Source organism: Capsaspora owczarzaki (assembly GCF_000151315.2).
Source record: "Capsaspora owczarzaki ATCC 30864 unplaced genomic scaffold supercont2.3, whole genome shotgun sequence".
Lineage (NCBI taxonomy): Eukaryota > Filasterea > Ministeriida > Capsasporidae > Capsaspora > Capsaspora owczarzaki.
In genome coordinates, this window is record NW_011887294.1 from 2,390,508 (window position 1) to 2,411,517 (window position 21,010).

Here is a 21,010-nt window from a genome sequence, read left to right on the forward strand (position 1 = left end):
ATTTTGTGATTCTTGCTTTTCAAGCGCGCCGCCGCACTGTGCAGATACTGTCCAAAAGGGCCAGTGCCAAGTTGCGCAGGTTGTAAATCGACCGGATACCCTAGATCCCGCGCATTTCTTCAACTAGACCAAGTGAACAATAATGCTTCTGGCTCGCTGTACGTATCTATCGCAACAAATTGCGAAATAACGCTGGTTTGAGTTGAGCTCCGAGCAAAATGGAGGGTCCCTCTGCGTCAACTGAAAAAAACAGAAAAGCGCTCAGCAATCTGCAAATTTGCAAGTCGCAAACGAGACCATTTCGCCACATCTGCGAGACAGAATACACTACATACACATCTGGCACATCTGAATCCACAACAAGACCATGCATCGGTGGTTGCATCCGTTCAGTAGAACCGACAAACGAGGTCTGCAGTCCTCGTTTCCCCCTTTCTGGTCTTGGTTTCGCTGTCCTTGCGACTCCCCTTCGCCTTTGACATTGCATCAAAGCATCAAACAAACCAACGCAGTACTCCTATTCAAACAGGCAAAGCAAAGCAAACCCATGACGCTTGTGCCACCGACAGCGCTGCGGTCACAGTCAGCAGCCAGCAGCAGCAGCAGCAGCAGCTCGAGTTCAAGCTCGCACTCCACGAGCCCAGCGGAGCCAGGCAGCAGCACTCCTGCAGCCCACACTGTGACCACCCTGCCCTCCACGCGATTGTCGACGCTGCGCGCGCTCGAGGCCGAGAACGCCCTGCCGCTGACCGACTCGGCCGGCTCGGCTGCGTTCGCTGCTCGTGCTGCCGCCAGCCGCAACCGTGCGCGCGATCTCGTCATTGCCCAGAACACGATTGTCAGTGCTGCGTCGCGTCCGACGGCAGGCAACACGACGTCAGGTAAACCAGAAACCTGACCCCCCATTCCCGCCGCTTTCATGCTTGCTCCATTGGTCGTGCTCCATTGCACTCAAAAGCGCTACGATCGACTCATCTCGTTGCCTGATTCTTGATGAATTTGTTGTTTTGGTGGAATATCTCGATTCGTTATTCGAATCACGACAGAGCGAATCACTCATGTCCTGTGTCTTGGCATCAGCGTCTCTGCGTAAGTACAATGTTGTCAAGCGAGCACACACACAGACGTTTCGTCGTCGTCATCATCATCGTCGTCGTCATTCTTATCATCATGCAGCAGCGACGAGCTTACGTGAAGTGATGTGCAGCTATTGGTTGAGAAATTGCCCAATTCACCTTGATTTTTGCACCTGGTTTCTCAGATTTTCGTTGGACACCTTTTTGACGCATCCGTTGGTCGTGCTGCGCCATCAAGCCCAGGTAAAACGTCTCTTCAATCGAATGTCCGCGAATCGGCTTGTCTTCTCACCGGCAAACTCACCCATGCAACTTGGGTCTTTTTTTTTTTTTTTTTTTTTTTTGTGATTTTTTCCATTGTTCATCTTTCGTTTTTCAATTTGCCCCTTTGCTCTGGGTACCCGACTCAGGTCAACCAATTCCATGCAGGCCACTGGTCGCCTTTCTCGTACCTGTCGGTCGCATACAACATTGGCCAACGTACAGGTGCTGGCTCGTTGCTGAAGGGATTCTGCACGCCTCAGCTGGCGGACGCCATGTTCATTGCCGCGCGGACAGTTCTGGAGCGTGCCTACCGAACTCTCTGGATCAAGCCACGACTGATCAAGGCCTACTTGGCGTCGCCCAGCAATGCAACAGACCGTGGCATCCTGGTTCAAGCTGCTGAAGCAGAGTCCCTTCGCATGCCGCTACCTTGGTACAACCGTTTCGCTCTCAACACGTAAGGGTTTTTTTCGCAGCAGTCTTGATTTGATGGGTTTTGAACGGAGAGATGCTCAACAATTCCGAACGTGTTTTCCGTTGTACGTTTCCAGCTTGGCAACTCTTCCCACCATGCCCTTCTACTTTACGAGCGTCATGACGACGCTGTCTGCCGAGCTGGGTGGTGATTCTGACAATCTCATGTTCTGGCTGGGACGCTTCTTTGCCGATCGAGCAATTGTTGGCCGCGGCCTTGGCGGGCTATTGGGACTGACAGCCGCTCATGGAGAGTCGTTCTTTTCGGGTCCCATTCCCTTTACCACGCTTGTGCTCCCCACCGTTGGCTACTTTGCAGCCGCTCGATGGATTCAGCGCCAAGTCAGCCAAGCGGTGATTGAAACGCTGCACGATGCCCTGCGAGTGCGCCATCCCAAAGGCGAGTCCGAGGACCCTTCTTACTCTCGCCGGGAGCAGGCCACCGGAGATTTCGTCCGAACCATGTTTGGCGTCACTGCCGGCACGCTTGTCGCCGATGTGCTCTTGCTGCCTGTTGAAACATGCCTCGTTCGACTGTATTCCCAAGGCTCGCGTGTGCTGATTGACAACCCAGATACTGGGCTTGACGTCATTGCCGCATCTTCGTCGTTTGCGAGCTTTTTCGACGCTGCACAGGCTGTAGTTCAATCTCGTAGCTACTTCCGTGGCTTTGGCGCCCTTCTCCTCCAATGTGCCATCACGGCTGGCATTTTGTTGGCCGAGCGTGCCTTGCTCGAGCGCGTTGAGCCGCTCAGCAAGCGTCTCGCCCAGCGATTTGAGCGCAAAACCAATGCTTCTTCTGACTCGCAATAAATATGCAAAAGGAGAGAGAGGGTTGTTGTTGTTGGGACTGGTGATTTTTCCCCAGCCCCCGCCTCCATCTCCTTGTTGTTGTACTATAAAACGCCGCGCACAATTGCTGTTGATCGCCATCTCCACGTGGAAGTACAGTATCAGACATGGCGCTTTATGAAGGACACCTTTTTCTCTCATCCTTTCCGAACCTGGATGTGATGAGGAGACGGATACATAGAGTTTTCGTTTCGATGCTTGCAATTTCCTGAGCAGTCGTGTTTTTTGTTTTTCATCATCATCCGCTTGTTTGTGTGACACCCGACTCTCAGATGCTCAGAAGTCGACTCGTTTTAGCAATGGCGGTGATTGCAGCCGCGCTGATTGCCAGCACCGCCGGCGATGCGCCCCCGCCTTCAGCGCAGCGACCAGCGAGCACCACCGACCGCGCTGGCGACGCTGCACATCTTGATGTGCCTCCTGAAGCAATGCGAGCCAAGCAGCTCAACAAGCACCGCGCAATTCAACCCGCGCATCGGGCTCGGCTCGCAGCTCCCACTGCTGCAGCCGACATTGAGGATACTGCTGCTGATGCTGCTGCTGCTGCTGCTGCTGCTGCTGCCCCAGACATTCCGGACGAGGCGCAGCTGATGTGTGAGGCGTTGCATTGACATTCCCTTCGAAGACTAGGCGTCAAAATCTGAGCGAATGAGAGTCGTCATTCTACGCTTGATCCAGTTCCAAAGTGGATTGTTGCTCACCCCGACTCCTGTTCGCGGTCCACCTTGTGGAAATGACAGATGCGAGGCTGTTTCGGACAAAACGCGTCGAGCACTTGGACGCCGTTGAGCGGATGCTGCAAATGCAACCAAAGCATCAGAGCAAACTGCTGCCGACGCTCATCTCCACCGTCTTTGAGGTATGCCTGTGGCAAGAGCGAATTATTTAGTGGAAGATTGGGGAACGTAGGACTCACATCCTTCCACTGATTGCCGGTTTGTCCAAAGGTCTTGGAGAAGTCGAGAGCCACTCTCGATGGCGTGCAGCCTGGAGACGCGATTCCGGCCGCCGATTTGGTCAAACACGATGCTCTCTCGTCCGTTCTGGAGAATCTCGTCTTCTTTGCGGACATGATGTTGCGATTTCCAGCGATTGTTCACCCTTTAGTGGATTCCAACCAAGTCCGGCTCGATCTTCTCATGTGGGCTTTGTTTCTGGGCGAGCAATCTCCCGTGTACTCTGAAAATGATCTCCACGTGTTGGACCTTGTACGTATTTGGGAAGGGGAGGTGAGGTGAGCATTTGGGGAGGCGTTGACTCACAAGTCTTGCATGGACGGACGAACAGCTCAAACAAGAAGCAAACATCATCCCCAAGGATGAGAATTTCGTCAATCCGTTTGGCAAGCGAGCAAAAATGAAGGTAAACTGCCCCAACAATCCAGCTTTCTGTCTTGTACTTCAAAATGGAGGGGGGGGGGCTTCTGGTTGCTCATGTTCGTTTGTGCACCCCAGGCGGCAGAAGACGCTGCTTATCAGAAGCGTCTTGAAGCAGAGGCGGCCAATGCCGAGGCGCGAAAACGCCAGCCAAAGCGACAGACCGACAGCGGGTCGCGACGAAAGGTTCTTCTCAACCGCATTCCTCGCCGAGGGCATTTGGATGAGAACGCCGACTCCTCCTCGTCCCAGGGAGGGATACACGGGAAGACTGCCATGCATGACGAAGAAGACTTGTAGTCATTGACCAAACCGTTGTGCATTTTGTTTTTGTGGGGTGGACAAAACAGACCAAAAACAACATCAGGGGAACAACACAAGCACCTCTCGTAACAAACGTTGACTCGACACTCCAAACAGCATTGTACTAGACAAATGCAAGGTAGTCTAAAAATGAAAACAACACACATACACACAAACGAGGGAGGGCGTTAGAGACAATCAAAGAGAAACCCAAAAAGCATACCGAGCAGCTGCTCGGAGAAGCGTGTTGCTTACAAGCTAGGTGTTGCTTTAGTGCTTGCCGTTTTGCTTGCCATTGGGTGTGGCATTATGTGACTTGTTCTTCTTGTGCTTCTTTTGGTGAGTGCGGCGACGCTTCTTGACTGGAGTCGAGCCGTCTTCAGAGGTGCCTGCAGCGGCCGTTGCATCCTCGTCCTCGTCGTCCTCGTCTTCGTCATCGTGCTCTTCAGCATCTCCATTGGACGCGCCGTTCACATCAGTCGCGGCTTGCTTGCCCTTCCCGGCATCTACGCAAACATATCACAGTTCTTTCGTGAGCAGCAGCTTTTCAATCACAATCGCCAGCTCTTTTTCATTGTTTTTTTTTGCTGTTGTTTGTCAGACTAAGCTAAACGTTTTCGATGACATGGTTTCACTTGCTTGACGGGATGATTTTCCTTTTGGTTTCTCGCTTGTTTCAAACGAGAAGAAGAAGCGCTGTCTTGGCGTTTTTTTTTTTTTTTTTTTTTTTTTTTTTTTTTTTTTGACTGGGGCCACCATTGTGTTCCCTCTCCTGCTACACAGCGCCCATCTCCACACACCCGCCTGTCCCAGCGCCCCCAGGGGTTGTCGAAACACAACAAAGCCACACGCTTGCGATGTGTGGGTTTGTTTGGTCAGTCCAGCGTGTCTGCACTGCCTCCACTTGCCAGCGCGAATCGAACAACTCCATGCGCTCGCTCAGCCTAAATGCTATGCTATGGGGGCTCGGATTGGACTCTGCTCCCACGCAGCTGAAGCGACACAACGCACAGGGGACTGCGCGAGACAAGCGCCACCAACACGAAGCAAGTGCACAGGGCGGGCCAGAGGCAAGAGCCAAAGCCAAGAAGCAGAGAAGCCAAAGCCAAAGCTGAATGAATCACACTCAACTACAGCTTAGCCACTCCGGAACCCTCTCCACCCCGCAACACGGTGGTCGCATGTGCGACTGTGCGGCTCGGGCAAACTCACGCAATGATGAGGCATCGGCTGCGCTTGCAACCGCGGCGGATGTGCTGCTGCTGTGCGACTTGGCCGAGTCGGACGTTGGCTTTGTCTGGTTGCGATTGAGGAAGCGGTACGCTGCAAAGGCAGCAACACCGACGGCAGCCACAGCCACAGTCGCTGCAATCGTCTGTTGGGAAGACCAGCCGGCGCTCATGCTGGGAGCCGCCTTGGCACCGGCAGCAGCAGTAGCAGTAGCAGCAGTGGCGTTCGTTCCTGCAGGTTGGAATTTTGACATGTCTGAGACAAACTGTAACAGAAAACGAGACTGAGCCCAAAAAAAAAAAAAAAAAAAAAAAAACCCCATCTTCATGACATTATTGGGATGACGATCTTGCAGTGGGAACTACTGGTTTGGATGCACTGATATGTACACGTATAAATAAAAGTTAGTCATCCAACATGCAAGCCAGACAATCCTTGTGTCACTGAAAACGTTCCGCGCTTCACATTCGCAATCGGTTGGTTCTGCGACTACTGGCAAGGGGCAGCACTCCGCCGCTGCGATCGACTTGGGCGTCAAATCTCGTCATTGAGAGACGCAGCAAAATCCAGAGCATCATTGTCTTCATCACCAAAGGCAGGCGCAGAATCAATCAAGTTGGCCCGACTCAAGCCCCAGAATCGGCGAGGCTGCAGATGCGGCTGCGTTGCAGTGTAGTGCCAGCCAATGTGCGTGTAGCAGCCCGAGCAGATGGCAATCTGCCACGCGTAGCCCGGAAACCACGTGTCCTGCAGCGAGGGCTGACCGACCAAGTTCAGTGCCTGTGCGGTAAAGCAGGTGATGGTGTCGTGGACGACGCCAAACGAGTTGACAAACGCGTTGGCAAATCCAGCAGACGACATGCCAACCACGGCACGCAACGACGAGATTTCACGGAGGCAGCGGGAGCAGCACAGCGGTGCCAGGTTTGCTATGACATCAATCTCCTTGCGCAGCCGTTCAACCACAGTGTCAATCTTCTGGAGCGTTTGCTGCGTTTCTGGGCTGACTGGCAAGTTGCTGGCGAGCCAATACGAGAAGGCGATGGGATTTTCTGGAATTGACATGTTGGCGAGCCGGCTGTGATGGCGCTGCTGGTTAGTAGCACTACCAGCGCTCGTGTCTGATTCCCGCCCAAGAAAATTCTGCGAGTTTGCCTCGCCTCTAGTTTGTCGATTCCCTGATGAGGTTGCGGTCGACGTGAGTGCTTCCGGCTCGAAATCCGCCACAAGAAGGGCGAGGGCACGATCACGCAGCACATAGGGATCGTAGTACCGCGTGACCCAGGCTGGCCAGTACGAAATGCTGGCGACAGGGGCCGATGGTTTCCGCCACGACTGCATCACTTGGGCCAGAACGGGGTCATCCCGACCATCCGTCGTGGTGCAAGACGACGGCACGATTGCGGTGCCATCACCAGTAATGCGACCTTGAGACACGCTCGGCTCGGTTTGCATCACATCGCCATCGTTCGATGCAAGCAGAGAGGCCGCTTGGGCGGCTGGTAGACGGGACGAAGGCGAGGCAACCATGGCGTGGAACGGGATGAGATTGGGCGTGGTTCGTGGTAAGCCACCACCAATGGAGTAGCGCAGGGCAGCAGGTCGGAACGAGAGCTGCGACACCGGGTAGCACGCAGGCTCGCCCTCGTCAAGAATGACCACGTTCGCGTCTGTTCCATCCGTTGGATCCTGCCCTTGGTGGAACTGGGCAGCAGAGGGATAATGCGAGACAATGCGGAAACGATAGCGGCCTTGGGCGACAATCGTGACGCGTCCAGCGTCGCGGTTGCGGATGGAGATGATTTCAGCCGCAACGCCTTGGGCGATGCCGCGATTGGCGTTGTTGTTGTTGCGGTGCGCGAGATCTGATGTGTGGCAAAGCCCGATTATCCGCGAGCCCTGCATGGCCCGGTTGATCGCAGCGAGTTGGTGTTGCATGAAAAAGTGCAGCGGCGTCGTGCGTCCGGGAAAGAACGAAATGTTCGACAGGTACAAGATGGGGAGTTGGGTGGTCTGCCCGGGCTCCAGGATGGCGCGGTGGTGGACGTCCTCCACATCGCCCAGATACTCGTGCAGTACTGGTCGTGTTGTATCAAACGTGATTGACCGATGCATTCTGCGCCGTCTGGGGCGCTCGCGCACCCGAGCCAGCGATCGAGAGACTCTGTCCACTTGTGGTTGACTGCCAGTGTCGGTACCATCTTGACCATCATGCAATGCCGGTTCACCATCATCATTATCATGGTCATGGTCATGGTCATCGTCATCATCGCCTGAGCTTGAGCTGTCTGAGGGGCGTCGGCCCGTCTCTGTGTTTCGCTGGGCCCGTGCGATGCGCGTTGCAAACGTTCCGACAATGCCTTGCATGATTTGCAGTATGTTACGCTGCTGGACGAGCCTCGCCTGCTCCTGCTCGCTGCCAGCCAGCTGAGCCAGCAGCGTGTCCAGTTGCGCGTTCCAGCGCTGTTGCTGCTGCAGCTCGTCTGCGGCTTCCCCACCGCCATCACCGCCATCAGCAGCAGCACGGGCAGCATCAGCACGGGCCTCGACCTCGGCCACGGCGGCCACCAGCCTCACGTACGGGTTGTGGGGCTGTCGCTCGGCCTCGTCTTGGCCGCCAACTTGCTCGTCGCCTTCGCTCACCGTCAAGAACTGATCATCATCGTCGTCATCATCATCATCGTCGTCGTCATTGCTATCATTATGGTCATCATGATCGTCGTCGTCGGTCCACTCGTCGTCGTCGTCGTCGTCGTCGTCGCCCTGCTGAGGACTTTGCTCTGGCGTTGTCCTCGTCCTCGCGCTCGTCGTCTCGGTCTCCAAGACCTCGCTGTCGGGCACATGCAAGTCCTGATCGCCGTCAAACCCAGTGCGATGCGACTCCATCTGCCAGGCTCTTCTATGTGTGTGTTTGATAGGAAGAGCTGTCAAAACGAAACAAAAAAGAAGACTGAGACCAAAAACAAACAAAAAAACCAGAATCTCAGAAACAAAACAAAAACAAAATCAAGTCAAATAGCCTTGTATCGTTGCTTGACTCTTATTGCATCTTCGAGTCTGCCATCACATCTAGCTATGCTATATGGATATAGATAGATACAGATAGAAGTTCAGTCTATGTACGCCTGTTACAACACAGATGGACGCCCCGTTCTTCGCAGCAGCAGTGATCCAGTCTGCGCTCCAGTCGCCCGTGATTGCGATCGAGCTGGCAATCCTCGCCACTCTGTGCTGGCTCATTGCAGTCGCATGGCGCAGACACGCACAGACCATTGCGACCATCTACCACTCGTACTCGACCTCCATGAATGCTGCTGCTGCGAATGCTAATCCAAGTGCTGCTGCTGCAGCTGGTAAATCAAAAAAACCACCTCATCATCATCATCATCATCATCATCATCATCATCATCGTCATTATTATTGTTGTGCTTCATAGGCACTTCAATGCGTTGAGAACGCCTTGTATTGTGGTGAAGCTCACCCTCTTTCTGAGATTTTCGGAACAAACATCAATGGATTGGTTGTTTTTTTTGACAGGGAACAACACTGCGCTTGGTCAATCGGACTCTGCAGAGACGGCTGCCTTGTTGCGCGAGGATTCATTGCCATCACGGCCAGCCGCCAAGTCCTCGTCAATCGTATCGTCAAATTCTGCTCCCGCTAACGCGCCGCCAAGAACGCCGGTTGCAACCAAGACAGGCAGCCAACATCATCATCATGCTGGTGCACATCCATATCCCGGGTCGATTGACCCCAGTGATGCATTCTTTATTCTGACGCCTCACACAAAACGGATTGAGGACATGGTAAAGAAGGAGCGCTAAGCAGCTGCTTGTCTTGGGCCGCAAAAAAGTCGCGCGAAGCAGGCTCGTTATCCAGTTCAATAGAGGGAGAGCCAAGGGGAGCCAAGGAGAGGAGGCTGCCTCGACGCAAGTGCCAGATCAAAAAGTTTCAAGCACACTCGTTCGCTTTTTGCGACCGAGCTTTCCGACCACCACCGCGTGCTGTATCGATGATTGCCAAGCAAGTTAGCTGAAACACGTTCTGTCGTTCAGCGCCGAGTCTGCACCAACCGCCCCCCCAAATCGACCCTCTGGATGTTGCAAACTCTCGCTCCATCCATCTCCCAACCCTGCTTCCCTCGCCACTCGCCGCGCCAATGTCAAAGTGCTTTCTACTACAGTATTGATTGATTTTCGTGCGACATTTTGTTTACGCTCAATCCACCTCTATCCACTCCAATTTCAATACAAAAAATGGCTGCCGTCGAGCAGTCTGAGCAACGCCGACAACGACGCCGACGAGGACCTTGTTCGCTCGCTTCAGCGTCCGACTCTGAGCTCATGCCATCGATGCTGAGATTGAGGCTGAGACTGATGGGTACCACGGCATTGCTGCTCATGCTGCTGCTCATGCTGCTGCTGGTGCTGGCAGACCAGGCACGGGCCGACGCCCCGCCGGCGCACCGACGCCTGCCGCGCATCCAGTGGGCGCAGAATGAAGCGCGCTTGTTTGTGACGCTGCAGATGGAAGGCGAGATGGTCGGCGACCCGCAGATCAGGCTCAACGAGACACACTTTGCAGTCGAGGCGACGACGCTCAAGAGCAAGGCATCCTCACCACCCACAAGTGGCGCAGGTGCAGCCGCAGTCAAGTCCATGCCAGAACTCGCAGAGGCTGATCAGAGCGATCAGGCCGTGGAATCGTCCCGGCGGAACACCAAGGAACAGCAGCAGGTTCGTCCGCGTCCACAAGCACCGGCACAGGATTGCACAAACGGGCCCTCGAGGACCAATGGAACCATTACGTGCTGGAAGTCGAGCTGCGCGAAGATATCGTGCCGTCCAAGAGCAAGTGGGCGCGAGCTGCAGACGGAGGCATTCGTCTGACGCTGGTCAAATTGTACCCGCACGAATTCGATCGCCTGCTCAAGGACGAAGCCCCGTTGCGCAAGCTGATCTCGATCGACTGGCGGCGCTGGAACTTTGTGGCGGATCTCAGCAGCGAGTTTGATGCATTCGAGGCCAGTGCGTTTGCAAGGCGACGGCTTGTTACAGACACCTCTCGCGACGACGACGACGACGACAACGGAAGTGACGACGGAAGTGACGACGGCGGCGGCAACGCAGCGCTCACACGCAAGCAGCGTCTTGCTCTCGAATCATACAAGAACGACTTTCAACGCAGCACGGATGACGATGATGACGATGACGATGACAATGATTCTGACTACGGCCACAGGTCCAAGACCCGCGAGCAGCTCATTGTAGCGTCGCGGGATGCCAGCCAAGATGCAGTGGACTATCACGCTTTGGTTTACACATCGTTCCCGCATGTGATGCAGCTCGGTGCGGGCAACTTTTCAGATACGCTCGATTCCGCCAACGTGGTGGTTGTTCACGTCTCGTATCCATGGTGCAAGTCCTGTCGCTACTTTGAGCACGAGTTTTTGCATGCTGCCGAGCGCGTCTACAGACGAGTGGAGCCGCAGCAGCGGCAGCACACACATGCTCCTCTCGATTCCTCAGATCAGGACGCTACCGACGCCCAGGATTCCCGACCATCTTTATTTGCTTTTGGTCGCATTGATGCACGCGAGGAGCGAGAGTTGGGACTGCGCTATGGCGCTCAGTGCAGTGTGATTTGCGAGTTTCACCTCTTCCGCGCCGGCAGCTTGGCAGCCGTCTACCATGGCATCAGTGCAGAGGACCAGATGACAAAGTTTATTCAGCGTCACATGGGCCCTTCTGTTGTCCAGATCAGCGCAGCTCAAGACCTCGATGCTCTCATGCTTGCTCACGCGACGAGCACGACTCCCGCTTCTGCCCATGCCCACGTTCTTGCCGCACCTGCTGCTTCTGCCATGGTGTTGTTTCTCCGCGGTTCTACTCAGGAGCCGGCGTCCTCGGGAGGAGACATTTCCGAGCTGCTACCAACGCTGCCCATTCTCCAACGACAAGCTCTGTCCGAGTTTGTCGCGTTCGCAGACGCCCACCGTGACGACTTCACTTTCGGTTTTGTGAGATTGCCTCAGGTAGGTCGTGAGCTACTTGGAGGGCAACGCATCCGACCGTCAAACACCACCGCATCCTTCAACGACGCTGAGGACTGGGACGCGCCCGGCTTGCTGGAAGCGTTTGAAGCAGACATTCCATTGCTCGTGGCCTTCCATCATGCATTCGACTGTCGTGAACGCTCCTTGTGCTTTAGCACGCACTCCACCAACAGTGCGAATCGCACTCCAGGAAGCAAGCAACCGTGTGTTTACGCAGAGACGCTCTCGGAGGCTGCGCAACAGCTATTCGTCCTCGACCGCTACCCTCTGCTTGTTCAACGCGATGTTGGTATCGACCGCTACCACCGTCGAAACAACTTTACCGTCGCGTCACTCTTTGTTTGCAGCTTGAGCGACTTGTCATCCGTGTTGATTCCGCGAGACGGGCGTGACGCGCATGTCACAATTCCGCTCGGTCTCGCTGTGCGTCAAGTTGCGGATCAACTCCGGCACAAAGGGCTCATGTTTGTCGTGGAGCACGGGCCGGTTGTTCGCGAACTGCTCGTCGTCCATGGTTTGGTGTACAGCGACGCGCCAGTTGTGGCCGACGTGCCTCTGGCCGGACTGACTTTGCCAGCCTTCTCTTGCGCCCTTGTCAACGACACATTCCGGGACATTGAGTCGCAGAAGTCCGCTCCTCTGTTGGCCGAGGATGCCTTTCCTCGATTCGGCCTCGTGCCTGATTCTGAACTCGCATCGCAGCTCTCACAAGAAAGCATGTTGCAACACAGTCTGGCGGTTGTGGAAGGACGAGCGATGCGCACGTACAAGTCCGAATCCCCAAACACTGTCACAGAAAACGCGCACATGCTGCACCGCGTCACTGCAGCCTCGTTTGATCGCATTTGCCGCAACCCAACGAATGACGTGCTTTTGGAGATTTACCATCCTTTGGCCCAAAATCATGCCATCATCCAGCGTGGTCTCGAGGCCCTGTCGCGCGTTGCGCACCGTCACTTGCCAAGCCTGGTTGTTGCTCAGATGGATGCCTCCAAGAACTTTGTTCCGCCAGCGTTTCGACCGCTTCCAACCGCTCATCAGTCAGAGGAGCTGTCCGTGGAAGACGGCAACGCCACGCAACACGCATACCCCATCCTCGTCTTGTTCCCCGCTCATGCCTCTGGCGTGGACGTGCACTACCAGTACCTCGGCCCGCTGTCCGCACACAATTTGCTGAATTTCGTTCATCGCCATGCCGGCCATGACTTTGAGCTGCCCGTTGCAAGTCGGGCCCTCCAGCGTGAATACCTGGCCAAAGTGAAAAAGGAGATTCCTGTGGGAGATCTGGAGACGTACCAGCGGTCGGCGAATGCGACGCAATCTGACGAGCGCATCCGCAAGCTCAAGAAAGATTTGGAGGCCGCCGAGAAGCTGCTCGGTGGGCCTACCGGACTCCCGAATCCCAAGTCCAAGCGCAAATCCAAGCTTCGCAAAACGCGTCGTGCGCCAAAGGACGAGACAGTGACCTCGCCACTGCCCGACACTACTCGCGTCGTTGAAGTCGCTTTTGATACAAATCCGCCACCGCCGCCGCGTCGGCGCGACGGTCAAGAGGCTGCGATAGCTGCCGCTCGAGGTTTTGGCTTTATGCCTGATGACTTCCAGGCGGGACATCCGGACATTCCTGCAAATGTGCTCGATCGATTGCAGCAGTGGAATGCGCACAGCCACACCGATGAAGATGGCGAAGTGCGCCACTCGTTCACCCATGCCTACACGGCTGAACGCCAACCAAAGTCGTCAGACGAAGGCGATTCTAGCGCGTCCGACAATGCACAACCTCAAGCGTTATAATTTTTTCTGAGTTTTTTGATTTTTTTTTTTGAATTGTGAATTTTTTGAATTTGTTGTTCTGTACTAATACCTGTTGATTTTTTGGTCTTGCCTTTTTCCTTCCAGTTTTATTGTGTTCTTTGGTTTTGGTTTTGATTGATTTTGGTTTTGATTGATGCTGGGAAGCACAACGCGTCGGTTTGTTGTATTTCACAAATGAAATGAATTGCTGCTTTGTTAAATATTGGTTGCTACTGACGCGGTCGCTTGGCTGCTCGGGAATCTGAAGGGTCATTGCTAAACGATCGTTTGGGTCGTAGCCAAGGCGGCGGTGGAAGGTGATGTGTGGTTGGTGGTGGAATGAACGGCGGTCTTGGCGGCAGGCCTGGTGGCATGATGAAAGGCGGGGCGAACGGAGATAGCAACCATGGTGGAGGAAGTGGTATCGCTGGCATCACTGGCACAGCTTCAGATTGGTAAGCTGGAGGAGGAACTGTATTCAACTCGGGGCCCGCGTCTTCAGTCGTCGAGAGGGAAGAGCTGGTTGGCGCTGTCGAGATCGTGGGTGGAACGAGTACAGGCGTAGCTTCATTCACTTGAGGCGATGGCGGCGGGTGAAATCGCAGCCTCTCGCGGTGGCGAAACACTGCCATCGATTGTTTGACTTCGGGAGGAAAGACGACGCCCGCAGGCTCTAGTAGTGCCATTAGAGGAACAAACTGAGCCTCATTCGTCAGGTTGAGAAATGTATATGCGAGTCCCGCGCTTTGAGAACGCCAAAGACCGGAATTGGGCCGGGGGAGCGTGGTCTGCACGCGCCGCGTCGCCCGACCAATGTGGTGAATGTACGCATCAATGGAACGAGGGAAGTCAAGATTGATCACACTGCCGACACTGCCAAGTGTCAACCCACGGCCGGCAATACCGCCTGTAGCCACGAGAATGGGAAACTCGCCTGCGACAAATCGTGCCATGACGGCGTTTCGCTCGTCCTGCGTGCGCTCTGACGAGACATAGTCGCACTCTGTGGCGCAGCGCTTGATGATGACCGGAGGCAAGGCCTTTGCGGTGGCCAGCGAGTTGACCAGCACGAGCACGGGAGGTCGATAGTGCTGCTCGGCATTCAGGAGCCGGCAGAGCGTGTTTGGCTTGGATTTCTCTTCAACCCACATCAACACTTGCTTGATTTCATCCGCTGCAATTGCTGGTGTTCCAACAGCCAGATGCCAAAGTGTTGGGACTGGCCTTTGACGAGAGCCGTAGATTTGCTGAAGGATTTTGAGGCACAAGCTCGTGGCGAGGTTGGTCAGTGTGGCCGATGTGGCGAGAAGCTGAAAATGCCAGCTGGCTTCTTTGTTGTTGTTGTTGTTGTTGTTGTTGTTGTTGTTGTTGTTGCTGCTGCTGCTGCTGTTGCTGGATAGACTGGGGGTGACTGCATGCTGCTGCTGCGCCTGAAAAGAGCTGCCAGCGTGAAAGACCAGGTCTTGCACGACGCGAAGCACCTGCGTCCGAAAATCGCCCAGTGCAAGTGCATCGACTTCGTCCAAGATGAGCACACGCAGCTGATCGAACGCTAGACTCACACCACCGCCTCGGGGATGCGCCAGAATTTCCATCAGTCGACCTGGCGTTGCAACAACTATCGCAACAGCTTGCGACAGACGGTGGAGTTGAGGCGGGAGAGGAAAGCCACCGGCCAGCAAGGCAGTCCGCAGATTGGGAATGCCTTCAGCAAGCCGTTTGATGTTGTCTTGTATTTGCACGCACAGTTCGCGTGTGGGGCTGAGCACAAGAACCGATGGATGTGATCCAGGCTGGGAGGCTGACGGCGAGTGCGACGCCAATGCCACAGCGTGGGCGATTGCAACCAACGCCAGGCTCAGTGTCTTTCCAGACCCCGTGCTTGCTGTGACCACCATGGAGTGCGGCGCCCCGTTCAAGGTGTTGTGCTGAATGGTCAAAGCGCGCTCACAGGGCGAGATCGCTGTGAGTGCCAGCGGAAGCAATTGCTTTTGCACCAACGAGGGCAGATTGCACCCCGAGCGATACAAGTTATCCAGCAGTTTGTCTGGCAGCACCGAGTCCAGGTCTGCAAACGCATCGACTGGCGGGACGTCAGGCAGCGGCGGCAGTGTGGTTGATTCCCCAGCGCCGATCGCTGTGATGGTCACCCCGAGGCGCGCCCGGAGCTGTTCAATGCTAGCATGCGCCTGGTGACTATGCGCCTGGGCTTCAGTGTTGGCGGCAGTCGCCTGACTCGCACTGGCACTGGGATGGCACGGCCTTGTCGACTCTGGCTCCTTGTTCCACCGCGCACCCGCAACGGCAGTGGCCTTGCACTCCATGCTGCACACGTCTTGGTCTGTCTGGTCGCAAATGTACTCGCCGTAGCGTCCGCAGACGGCACAGACGGGCTCTCCAGGCCGAGCTGCTCGCTGGTCGACGCTCCTCTCGACCACGTCCTGCTCGTCCTGCTCGTCCTCGTTCTCGTCCTCCTCTGCGTCCTGCGCTTGGTGCGGTTCTGCCTCGCAATAGTGCTCGCGTGGTCCGCTCGTGGTGCCGCGGTCGGGCGCTCCGTCTCGACCTCGTCTGGTCACCGCTTGGCTCGGCTCGTCCATTGCTGCAGTCGCATCTCGCACAACGATGAGAACTCAGACTGAGCTCTTGTTAACAACATGTGACGAGAATGAGAATGAGAATCAGAACAAAAGGCACAAACACAAACAGGAAAAAAAAGGCGCCAAAAACTCAGTCTCCAAATCGCTGAGAATTACCAAGTTTGGACATGATTGACTCGCGCAGCAGCAGCAGCAGCCAGGCTGTTCTCGATCCGCGGATTACGATTGGCAAGCTGCAGTCAAGCACCGCGCGCAGTGCCGTGGCGACCGTGCCTGGCGACTTTGGCGCAGAGGGCGGCGCGGAAGTGTCCAACAAGGCGACCTTGCTGAGCGACGTGGATGGCGCGCTTGGACGCAGCAAGCCGCCCGCGCTCGAGTACATTCTGGTAGATACACACCAAAGCGACACGCACACACGCACACACACAGACCAAATGGCCTGTGACGTTGTATTTGGTTTCTTGCGTTGCTGATGATCACTCTGAGTGCTTCGTTGTTCATCGTCCCAGGTCATGCCATTCTCGGCAGTGCGGCTCGGATTCGGCTACGGACTGAGCTACAATTCGTTTGGACACGCGGCAGTCCGGTACACGCTGCCCGATGGGAAGCAGGTGGTCATGAACATTAACGGTAAAGGCGGCATTGGCGTCCCAATGGTTCAGTTCTGCACGCCAGAAGAGTACTTTCTGAGCACCCATTATTCTCCTGCCAGCGAACAGCGAGGTATTGTCACGATGTCATGTCGTTGGAAACAAAAAAAAAAAAAAAGGAGAGACGGAGGCGGTCTGAAAGGCACTGGATTATTGGCTCAGTCGAACGAATTCTGAAACCTAGGCTTGTACAATCGGACCATGATCAGCGTCCGCGTCGAACACGTTCCAGAGGAGCGCATCTTGGCCATGCACAAGTACTTTCAGCGGTTGGAAGAGGAATCGCGAGCACAGCGTGCAAAGTTTGAAATTGTTCTTTCGCCAATCCTCAACTTTGTGCGATGGGTGCTTCCGTTCGATCTGGCTGAACGAGGCAACTGTGCCTTCTGGACGAGCAAAGGGTTGAAGGAGGCCGGCGTTGTTCAACACGTCTCCATGTGGCCCAAATCGATCTGGATTGACATGTTTGAAAACAGCACACGAAGCGCGGGCATTGGAGGGCGCGACAACATGAACGTGGTGGCGTATCGACGAATCAAGCACGCGCAATTAAGCTACGGCGTTGATGCCGATCCAATCGAAGCTGTTGCGCCGCTCCAGAGCGCGGTAAGTTTCGGTAGTTTCGATTTCGTGCACTCATCGTAGGATTTTTGTGTTGAGCCTCACTCTGCGCCCACTGTAGAGAGCCTTTTTGTATTGGAATCTAGAGCGATTTGCGAATGTGGTAGTTGAGGTGCCACAGGGTTCGACGCGCGCGACTGTTGCCGTTCGAGAAAATCCGGTGCAGCCCAGTCCGTGGCGGAATCTCGTCAACAACAAGCTCATCATTTTCTCTTCTGTAGCACTCACTGGGGTTGTCATTTTCCGGCTCAACCGGCAATTCACAAGTCGTGTCGGTGCTGCTTTGTGGAAGTTTCCTCGATCCAATCCTGGCCGTCAGAGACAGCAGAGCCACTGATACGTGTTTGTGTTTATTTTAAAAAAAACTTTGTTTGATTGCTATTGAATTGAACTGGACATCAAACCACTCTGGCAGTGTGCAACAGTCGCGTGAGACAACACCATGAAGCAATAGCCATTGCCTGCGTTACAAAGCATTCAGAGTGGAGATGGACGATGCCGGGGTCAGACCAGTCTTGAGCTGCCAAGCAAGAATCACCTTGCCAATGTTCTCGTTGGCCTGGACAACTGCGTGCGCTTCCTCGGCCTGATCCATGGTAAACACCTTATAGACGGTGGCTTGAAGCCTGTCCGAGTCGAACAGCGGCGCGGCATACTCGAAAAATTCCTTGGTGAGCTTGGCCTTGTACGCCAGGTCTCGGTTGCGCAGTGTGGAGCCCACCACAGTGAGGCGCTTGCGCAACAGCAGACCAAGGTTGAATCCAAGGCCGGTGTCGAGCTCGGGGCCGCCGAGCATGCCCAGCAAGACAATCTTGCCATCGAGCGCAGCGCAGTCCACATTCTGCTGAAAGTACGGACCGCCGACAAAGTCAATCACCGCATCGACGCCCCTGTGGTTGCTGATGCCATAAACGACGTCGGCAAACGGGCCCGACTTGTAGTTTACGCCATGCGTCGCACCGAGAGCCTGGCAGACGGCAATTTTCTCCTCCGTTCCCGCAGTCACAATAATCTGGCGGTCCTCAGGCTTGTCGATGCTGGCGATTTGGACTGCAGCCAGGCCGACACCGCTGGCTCCAGCGTGAATGAGAATAGACTTTGACTTTTCGGTGACGCCGGCGCTCCAGAACAATGCGCTGTAGGCCGTGAGGAATGCCTCGGCTGTTTGTGTGGATGCGAGCGAACCAGGGAAAGGAAGTTGAGGACACGGAAAATAGCTCCCGAACAAACCGACCGAACAAACAAAACGAAACAGAATCAAACAAACATCGAAGGACAACGTACGAATTGCAGCAGCTTCATGGAAGGTCAATGTGTCGGGGATGGGCATTGCAAGCTCTGCGGGAATGATGGCATATTCGCTGTAGCCGCCACCATTGCACAAGCCGCAAACGCGATCGCCGAGCGACAGGCCCGAGATTTTCTGGGCTTCAGGGCTGATCTGAGCAACGGTACCGGACACTGGCACAAAAATTGACACGCCACCAACCCGTCGTACATGTCAAGTGAGCAAGCAGCATTTCTGATAAACGTGGGGTGGGTGGGGCAACACCAAGCTGAACAAACCTTCAACGCCCAGGATGGTCGAGTCGCCTTCAGGCACAGGGTAGCGGCCCTGAGCACACACAGCACATCGAAGCAAGAGACAGGTTGGTCAAAATATCATCCGAGTCCATCATGAACGAATGTCGCACAAGCAAATCGCAAGGGATGGTCGCTTGTGTGCATGTATGTGTGTGTATCTGAGATTTTTAGCAGCAAAAGCTCAATGTTGTTGCCATACTCACTTTGCGCTGGAGGAGGTCGAGGCGGTTGACGCCAGCAGCCTTGACGCGGACGAGGACGTCGTTGGCGCCTGGAATGGGTGTGTCGACCTCTGCAATGTGGAGGGACGCCGAGTCCTGTGCGTTGACGAGGACGGCGCGCATGCGAGGCGGGACGGGGCCTGGCGCTGGGCGGTGCGGCCTGTCGTCGGGCGAGGACTGCGATGTGGGCGAGAGGGAGGACATGGTCGTCGTAGTAGTGGGAGTAGTAATGGGAGTGGTGGTCTGGTGCAGTTGGAGTGGGTGGATCAGAACGAGCGCGGCAGCAAGCGAGAACAGGCCGAGAACAAGCAGCAGCCGCGGCGATGAAGACGAGCGGTGATGGTGATGGGAGACGGACGGCGACGACGACGTTGTTGCTGAATAGGAAGGAGGAACTTCTGGCTCCTGAGTATAAGCGAGGGAGAGAGAGAGAGAGAGAGAGAGAGAGACAGTGAGAGAGATACTGTACTGTAGACAGCGAGAAATAGACTGACTTGCTGACTAGCTCAGAACTGGCTGAGCATACTACAATGCAAATCCCACTCTCAGTCAAAGTCTCAACATCTGAATCAAATTCACTCACTCTTCAGTCCATATCTGCTTGTATCTGCTTGTATCGGATGGCGTCCGTTGCAGACAAGATTGCCGCTGCCAACGCATTGCGACTGGCTGGAAACGAACTCTTCCAGCAGAACGACCTGCATCGCGCCGCACGCAAGTACCACGAGGTAGGTCGTAGCAGAGTTTGTATGCTGGCTGCGCTGTTTGAAGCAAAGCCAAAGCCAAAAGCAAATGCAGGGCTGAGCTGAGCTGAGCTGAGCTGTGCTGTGCCTCAAAGACCTCACGTTGCGTTTTCTGATGTCGTTCCTTGCTTGTTCTTGTGTGTGTGGCTTAGGCCATTCTCACAGTGAAGGGACTCGACGCAAAGGGCGGCTTTGCAAGCTTGCTCGGCGTGCCGGGCGTCCCGGCGTTGTCAGCCGATTACACCAGCGCCATCAACGAGATGCTCATCAACTGCTACTCCAATCTCACAGGTACATCGTTAGTGTGTGCATGCGTGTGTATTCATGTGCGGGATTTTGTTTTTTGTTTTGGGGCTCCCAGGCACGACACGAACAGCCAAAAAGGCTGCAACCTTTGCATGGTCGTCGTTGCTGAGGTCTCTGTGGATGGTTGTGCTTGTTTGACTTGGTCTCACACCTTCTTGTTTGGTATTCTGCAGTGTGTGCATCAAAGTCCATGCGGTGGGAAAAGTGCATCCAATACTGCGACAAGGTACAAGTTGTTTTGTTGTGTTTTGCTTGACGCAGTGGAGTTGCTGTGCTCTCACGCTCAAGACGCTGTGTATTGTGCATCTACGCGGCGGAGGGCAGATTATCGCATTGGACAAGTCACACACTAAGGCACACTTTCGACGCGGCCAGGCACACTTGCGACTCGGGTTTCTCGACCGAGCCGAGCGCGACTTGAAAGTTGCAGCAGCAAATGAACCGAATGGTAAGGGAGTGCATGCTGTCAAGCGGGGGTAGCTTTTTGTCTGGTGCTTGCTTGTTGCGCTTCAACAGTAGAAATGCGCCTGCTTGTTCGCGCGTTTCTGACTGGATTGCATTCGTGATTTTTCCATTGTTGCCAGATTCCGCCATCCAACGAGAGCTGCAGCTGCTCCACGAGCGTCAAAAAGAAGCGGATCGTGAGCAGAAGGCCTTCTATTCCGACATGTTCCAACGCATGAAGCTGTCCAACGACAGTCAGCAGCAGCCAATGCAGACCGACAACTCGGAATCTCAATAAACGCGCGGACCTCCTCCGCAGTGACATTTCTATTCGTTCATGCAGTCATTCCGAACAAAATCTCGAAACAGGAGCAACGCCTCAGCACTTTTTGTGTGCCCTTCAATGATTCAATGTTGAAA

At 54.9% G+C, this 21,010-nt stretch overlaps 11 protein-coding genes across 11 annotated transcripts; 7 read left to right on the forward strand and 4 right to left on the reverse strand.

Moving 5' to 3' along the window:
• The first annotated feature begins 427 nt into the window (after window positions 1-427).
• Window positions 428-2,730, forward strand: CAOG_02753 (hypothetical protein). The gene is made up of 5 exons (XM_004349453.2): window positions 428-881; window positions 1,047-1,089; window positions 1,262-1,319; window positions 1,487-1,797; window positions 1,892-2,730. The coding sequence occupies exons 1-5, from the start codon at window positions 548-550 to the stop codon at window positions 2,625-2,627; spliced, it is 1,482 nt and encodes a 493-aa protein (XP_004349503.1). The 5' UTR covers window positions 428-547; the 3' UTR covers window positions 2,628-2,730.
• A 235-nt stretch (window positions 2,731-2,965) lies between these two features.
• Window positions 2,966-4,342, forward strand: CAOG_02754 (hypothetical protein; the record flags this gene model as incomplete). The annotated part of the gene is made up of 5 exons (XM_004349454.1): window positions 2,966-3,260; window positions 3,407-3,525; window positions 3,614-3,874; window positions 3,954-4,028; window positions 4,121-4,342. 5 exons carry the CDS (start codon window positions 2,966-2,968, stop codon window positions 4,340-4,342), a joined length of 972 nt encoding a protein of 323 aa, XP_004349504.1.
• CAOG_02755 (hypothetical protein) lies at window positions 4,337-5,951 on the reverse strand. Its single transcript, XM_004349455.2, has 3 exons — window positions 5,558-5,951; window positions 4,601-4,851; window positions 4,337-4,489 (listed from the first exon to the last, which is right to left on the reverse strand). Exons 1-2 carry the CDS (start codon window positions 5,901-5,903, stop codon window positions 4,616-4,618), a joined length of 582 nt encoding a protein of 193 aa, XP_004349505.2. The 5' UTR covers window positions 5,904-5,951; the 3' UTR covers window positions 4,337-4,489; window positions 4,601-4,615.
• Window positions 5,952-6,109: 158 nt separating this feature from the next.
• Window positions 6,110-7,785, reverse strand: CAOG_02756 (cereblon; the record flags this gene model as incomplete). Its single annotated transcript, XM_004349456.2, has 2 exons — window positions 6,110-7,653; window positions 7,683-7,785. 2 exons carry the CDS (start codon window positions 7,783-7,785, stop codon window positions 6,110-6,112), a joined length of 1,647 nt encoding a protein of 548 aa, XP_004349506.2.
• A 1-nt stretch (window position 7,786) lies between these two features.
• Window positions 7,787-8,429, forward strand: CAOG_02757 (hypothetical protein; the record flags this gene model as incomplete). Its single annotated transcript, XM_004349457.1, has 3 exons — window positions 7,787-7,831; window positions 7,952-8,303; window positions 8,347-8,429. 3 exons carry the CDS (start codon window positions 7,787-7,789, stop codon window positions 8,427-8,429), a joined length of 480 nt encoding a protein of 159 aa, XP_004349507.1.
• A 269-nt stretch (window positions 8,430-8,698) lies between these two features.
• CAOG_02758 (hypothetical protein) lies at window positions 8,699-9,815 on the forward strand. Its single transcript, XM_004349458.2, has 2 exons — window positions 8,699-8,928; window positions 9,113-9,815. Exons 1-2 carry the CDS (start codon window positions 8,715-8,717, stop codon window positions 9,397-9,399), a joined length of 501 nt encoding a protein of 166 aa, XP_004349508.1. The 5' UTR covers window positions 8,699-8,714; the 3' UTR covers window positions 9,400-9,815.
• A 16-nt stretch (window positions 9,816-9,831) lies between these two features.
• CAOG_02759 (hypothetical protein) lies at window positions 9,832-13,424 on the forward strand (the record flags this gene model as incomplete). The annotated part of the gene is made up of 2 exons (XM_004349459.1): window positions 9,832-10,311; window positions 10,365-13,424. 2 exons carry the CDS (start codon window positions 9,832-9,834, stop codon window positions 13,422-13,424), a joined length of 3,540 nt encoding a protein of 1,179 aa, XP_004349509.1.
• Window positions 13,425-13,473: 49 nt separating this feature from the next.
• CAOG_02760 (hypothetical protein) lies at window positions 13,474-16,021 on the reverse strand (the record flags this gene model as incomplete). Its single annotated transcript, XM_004349460.2, has 2 exons — window positions 13,474-14,671; window positions 14,837-16,021. The coding sequence occupies 2 exons, from the start codon at window positions 16,019-16,021 to the stop codon at window positions 13,655-13,657; spliced, it is 2,202 nt and encodes a 733-aa protein (XP_004349510.1). The 3' UTR covers window positions 13,474-13,654.
• Window positions 16,022-16,164: 143 nt separating this feature from the next.
• On the forward strand, window positions 16,165-17,696 carry CAOG_02761 (hypothetical protein). Its single transcript, XM_004349462.2, has 4 exons — window positions 16,165-16,407; window positions 16,531-16,744; window positions 16,856-17,277; window positions 17,354-17,696. Exons 1-4 carry the CDS (start codon window positions 16,189-16,191, stop codon window positions 17,627-17,629), a joined length of 1,131 nt encoding a protein of 376 aa, XP_004349512.1. The 5' UTR covers window positions 16,165-16,188; the 3' UTR covers window positions 17,630-17,696.
• CAOG_02762 (quinone oxidoreductase) lies at window positions 17,624-19,579 on the reverse strand. The gene is made up of 4 exons (XM_004349464.2): window positions 19,080-19,579; window positions 18,859-18,907; window positions 18,577-18,753; window positions 17,624-18,453 (listed from the first exon to the last, which is right to left on the reverse strand). The coding sequence occupies exons 1-4, from the start codon at window positions 19,299-19,301 to the stop codon at window positions 17,759-17,761; spliced, it is 1,143 nt and encodes a 380-aa protein (XP_004349514.1). The 5' UTR covers window positions 19,302-19,579; the 3' UTR covers window positions 17,624-17,758.
• Window positions 19,580-19,655: 76 nt separating this feature from the next.
• On the forward strand, window positions 19,656-20,920 carry CAOG_02763 (hypothetical protein). The gene is made up of 5 exons (XM_004349466.2): window positions 19,656-19,825; window positions 19,993-20,131; window positions 20,320-20,372; window positions 20,471-20,594; window positions 20,731-20,920. Exons 1-5 carry the CDS (start codon window positions 19,718-19,720, stop codon window positions 20,886-20,888), a joined length of 582 nt encoding a protein of 193 aa, XP_004349516.2. The 5' UTR covers window positions 19,656-19,717; the 3' UTR covers window positions 20,889-20,920.
• Window positions 20,921-21,010: the final 90 nt, after the last annotated feature.

Bases quoted from the DNA above. Each gene is read 5' to 3' on its own strand.
- CAOG_02753 (XM_004349453.2), top strand. From the start codon at position 548: ATGACGCTTGTGCCACCGACAGCGCTGCGGTCACAGTCAGCAGCCAGC. The intron at 882-1,046 runs GTAAACCAGAAA...GAATCACGACAG, and splicing joins GGCAGGCAACACGACGTCAG to AGCGAATCACTCATGTCCTG. The intron at 1,090-1,261 runs GTAAGTACAATG...CTGGTTTCTCAG, and splicing joins CTTGGCATCAGCGTCTCTGC to ATTTTCGTTGGACACCTTTT.
- CAOG_02755 (XM_004349455.2), bottom strand. From the start codon at position 5,903: ATGAAGATGGGGTTTTTTTTTTTTTTTTTTTTTTTTTGGGCTCAGTCT. The intron at 4,852-5,557 runs GTGAGTTTGCCC...ATGTTTGCGTAG, and splicing joins AGCCGATGCCTCATCATTGC to ATGCCGGGAAGGGCAAGCAA.
- CAOG_02758 (XM_004349458.2), top strand. From the start codon at position 8,715: ATGGACGCCCCGTTCTTCGCAGCAGCAGTGATCCAGTCTGCGCTCCAG. The intron at 8,929-9,112 runs GTAAATCAAAAA...TTTTTTTGACAG, and splicing joins AAGTGCTGCTGCTGCAGCTG to GGAACAACACTGCGCTTGGT.
- CAOG_02761 (XM_004349462.2), top strand. From the start codon at position 16,189: ATGATTGACTCGCGCAGCAGCAGCAGCAGCCAGGCTGTTCTCGATCCG. The intron at 16,408-16,530 runs GTAGATACACAC...TCATCGTCCCAG, and splicing joins CCGCGCTCGAGTACATTCTG to GTCATGCCATTCTCGGCAGT. The intron at 17,278-17,353 runs GTAAGTTTCGGT...CGCCCACTGTAG, and splicing joins TTGCGCCGCTCCAGAGCGCG to AGAGCCTTTTTGTATTGGAA.
- CAOG_02762 (XM_004349464.2), bottom strand. From the start codon at position 19,301: ATGTCCTCCCTCTCGCCCACATCGCAGTCCTCGCCCGACGACAGGCCG. The intron at 18,754-18,858 runs GTTTGTTCAGCT...TTTTTGTGCCAG, and splicing joins GACCATCCTGGGCGTTGAAG to TGTCCGGTACCGTTGCTCAG. The intron at 18,454-18,576 runs GTACGTTGTCCT...CCACACAAACAG, and splicing joins CCATGAAGCTGCTGCAATTC to CCGAGGCATTCCTCACGGCC.
- CAOG_02763 (XM_004349466.2), top strand. From the start codon at position 19,718: ATGGCGTCCGTTGCAGACAAGATTGCCGCTGCCAACGCATTGCGACTG. The intron at 19,826-19,992 runs GTAGGTCGTAGC...TGTGTGGCTTAG, and splicing joins CCGCACGCAAGTACCACGAG to GCCATTCTCACAGTGAAGGG. The intron at 20,132-20,319 runs GTACATCGTTAG...GGTATTCTGCAG, and splicing joins CTGCTACTCCAATCTCACAG to TGTGTGCATCAAAGTCCATG.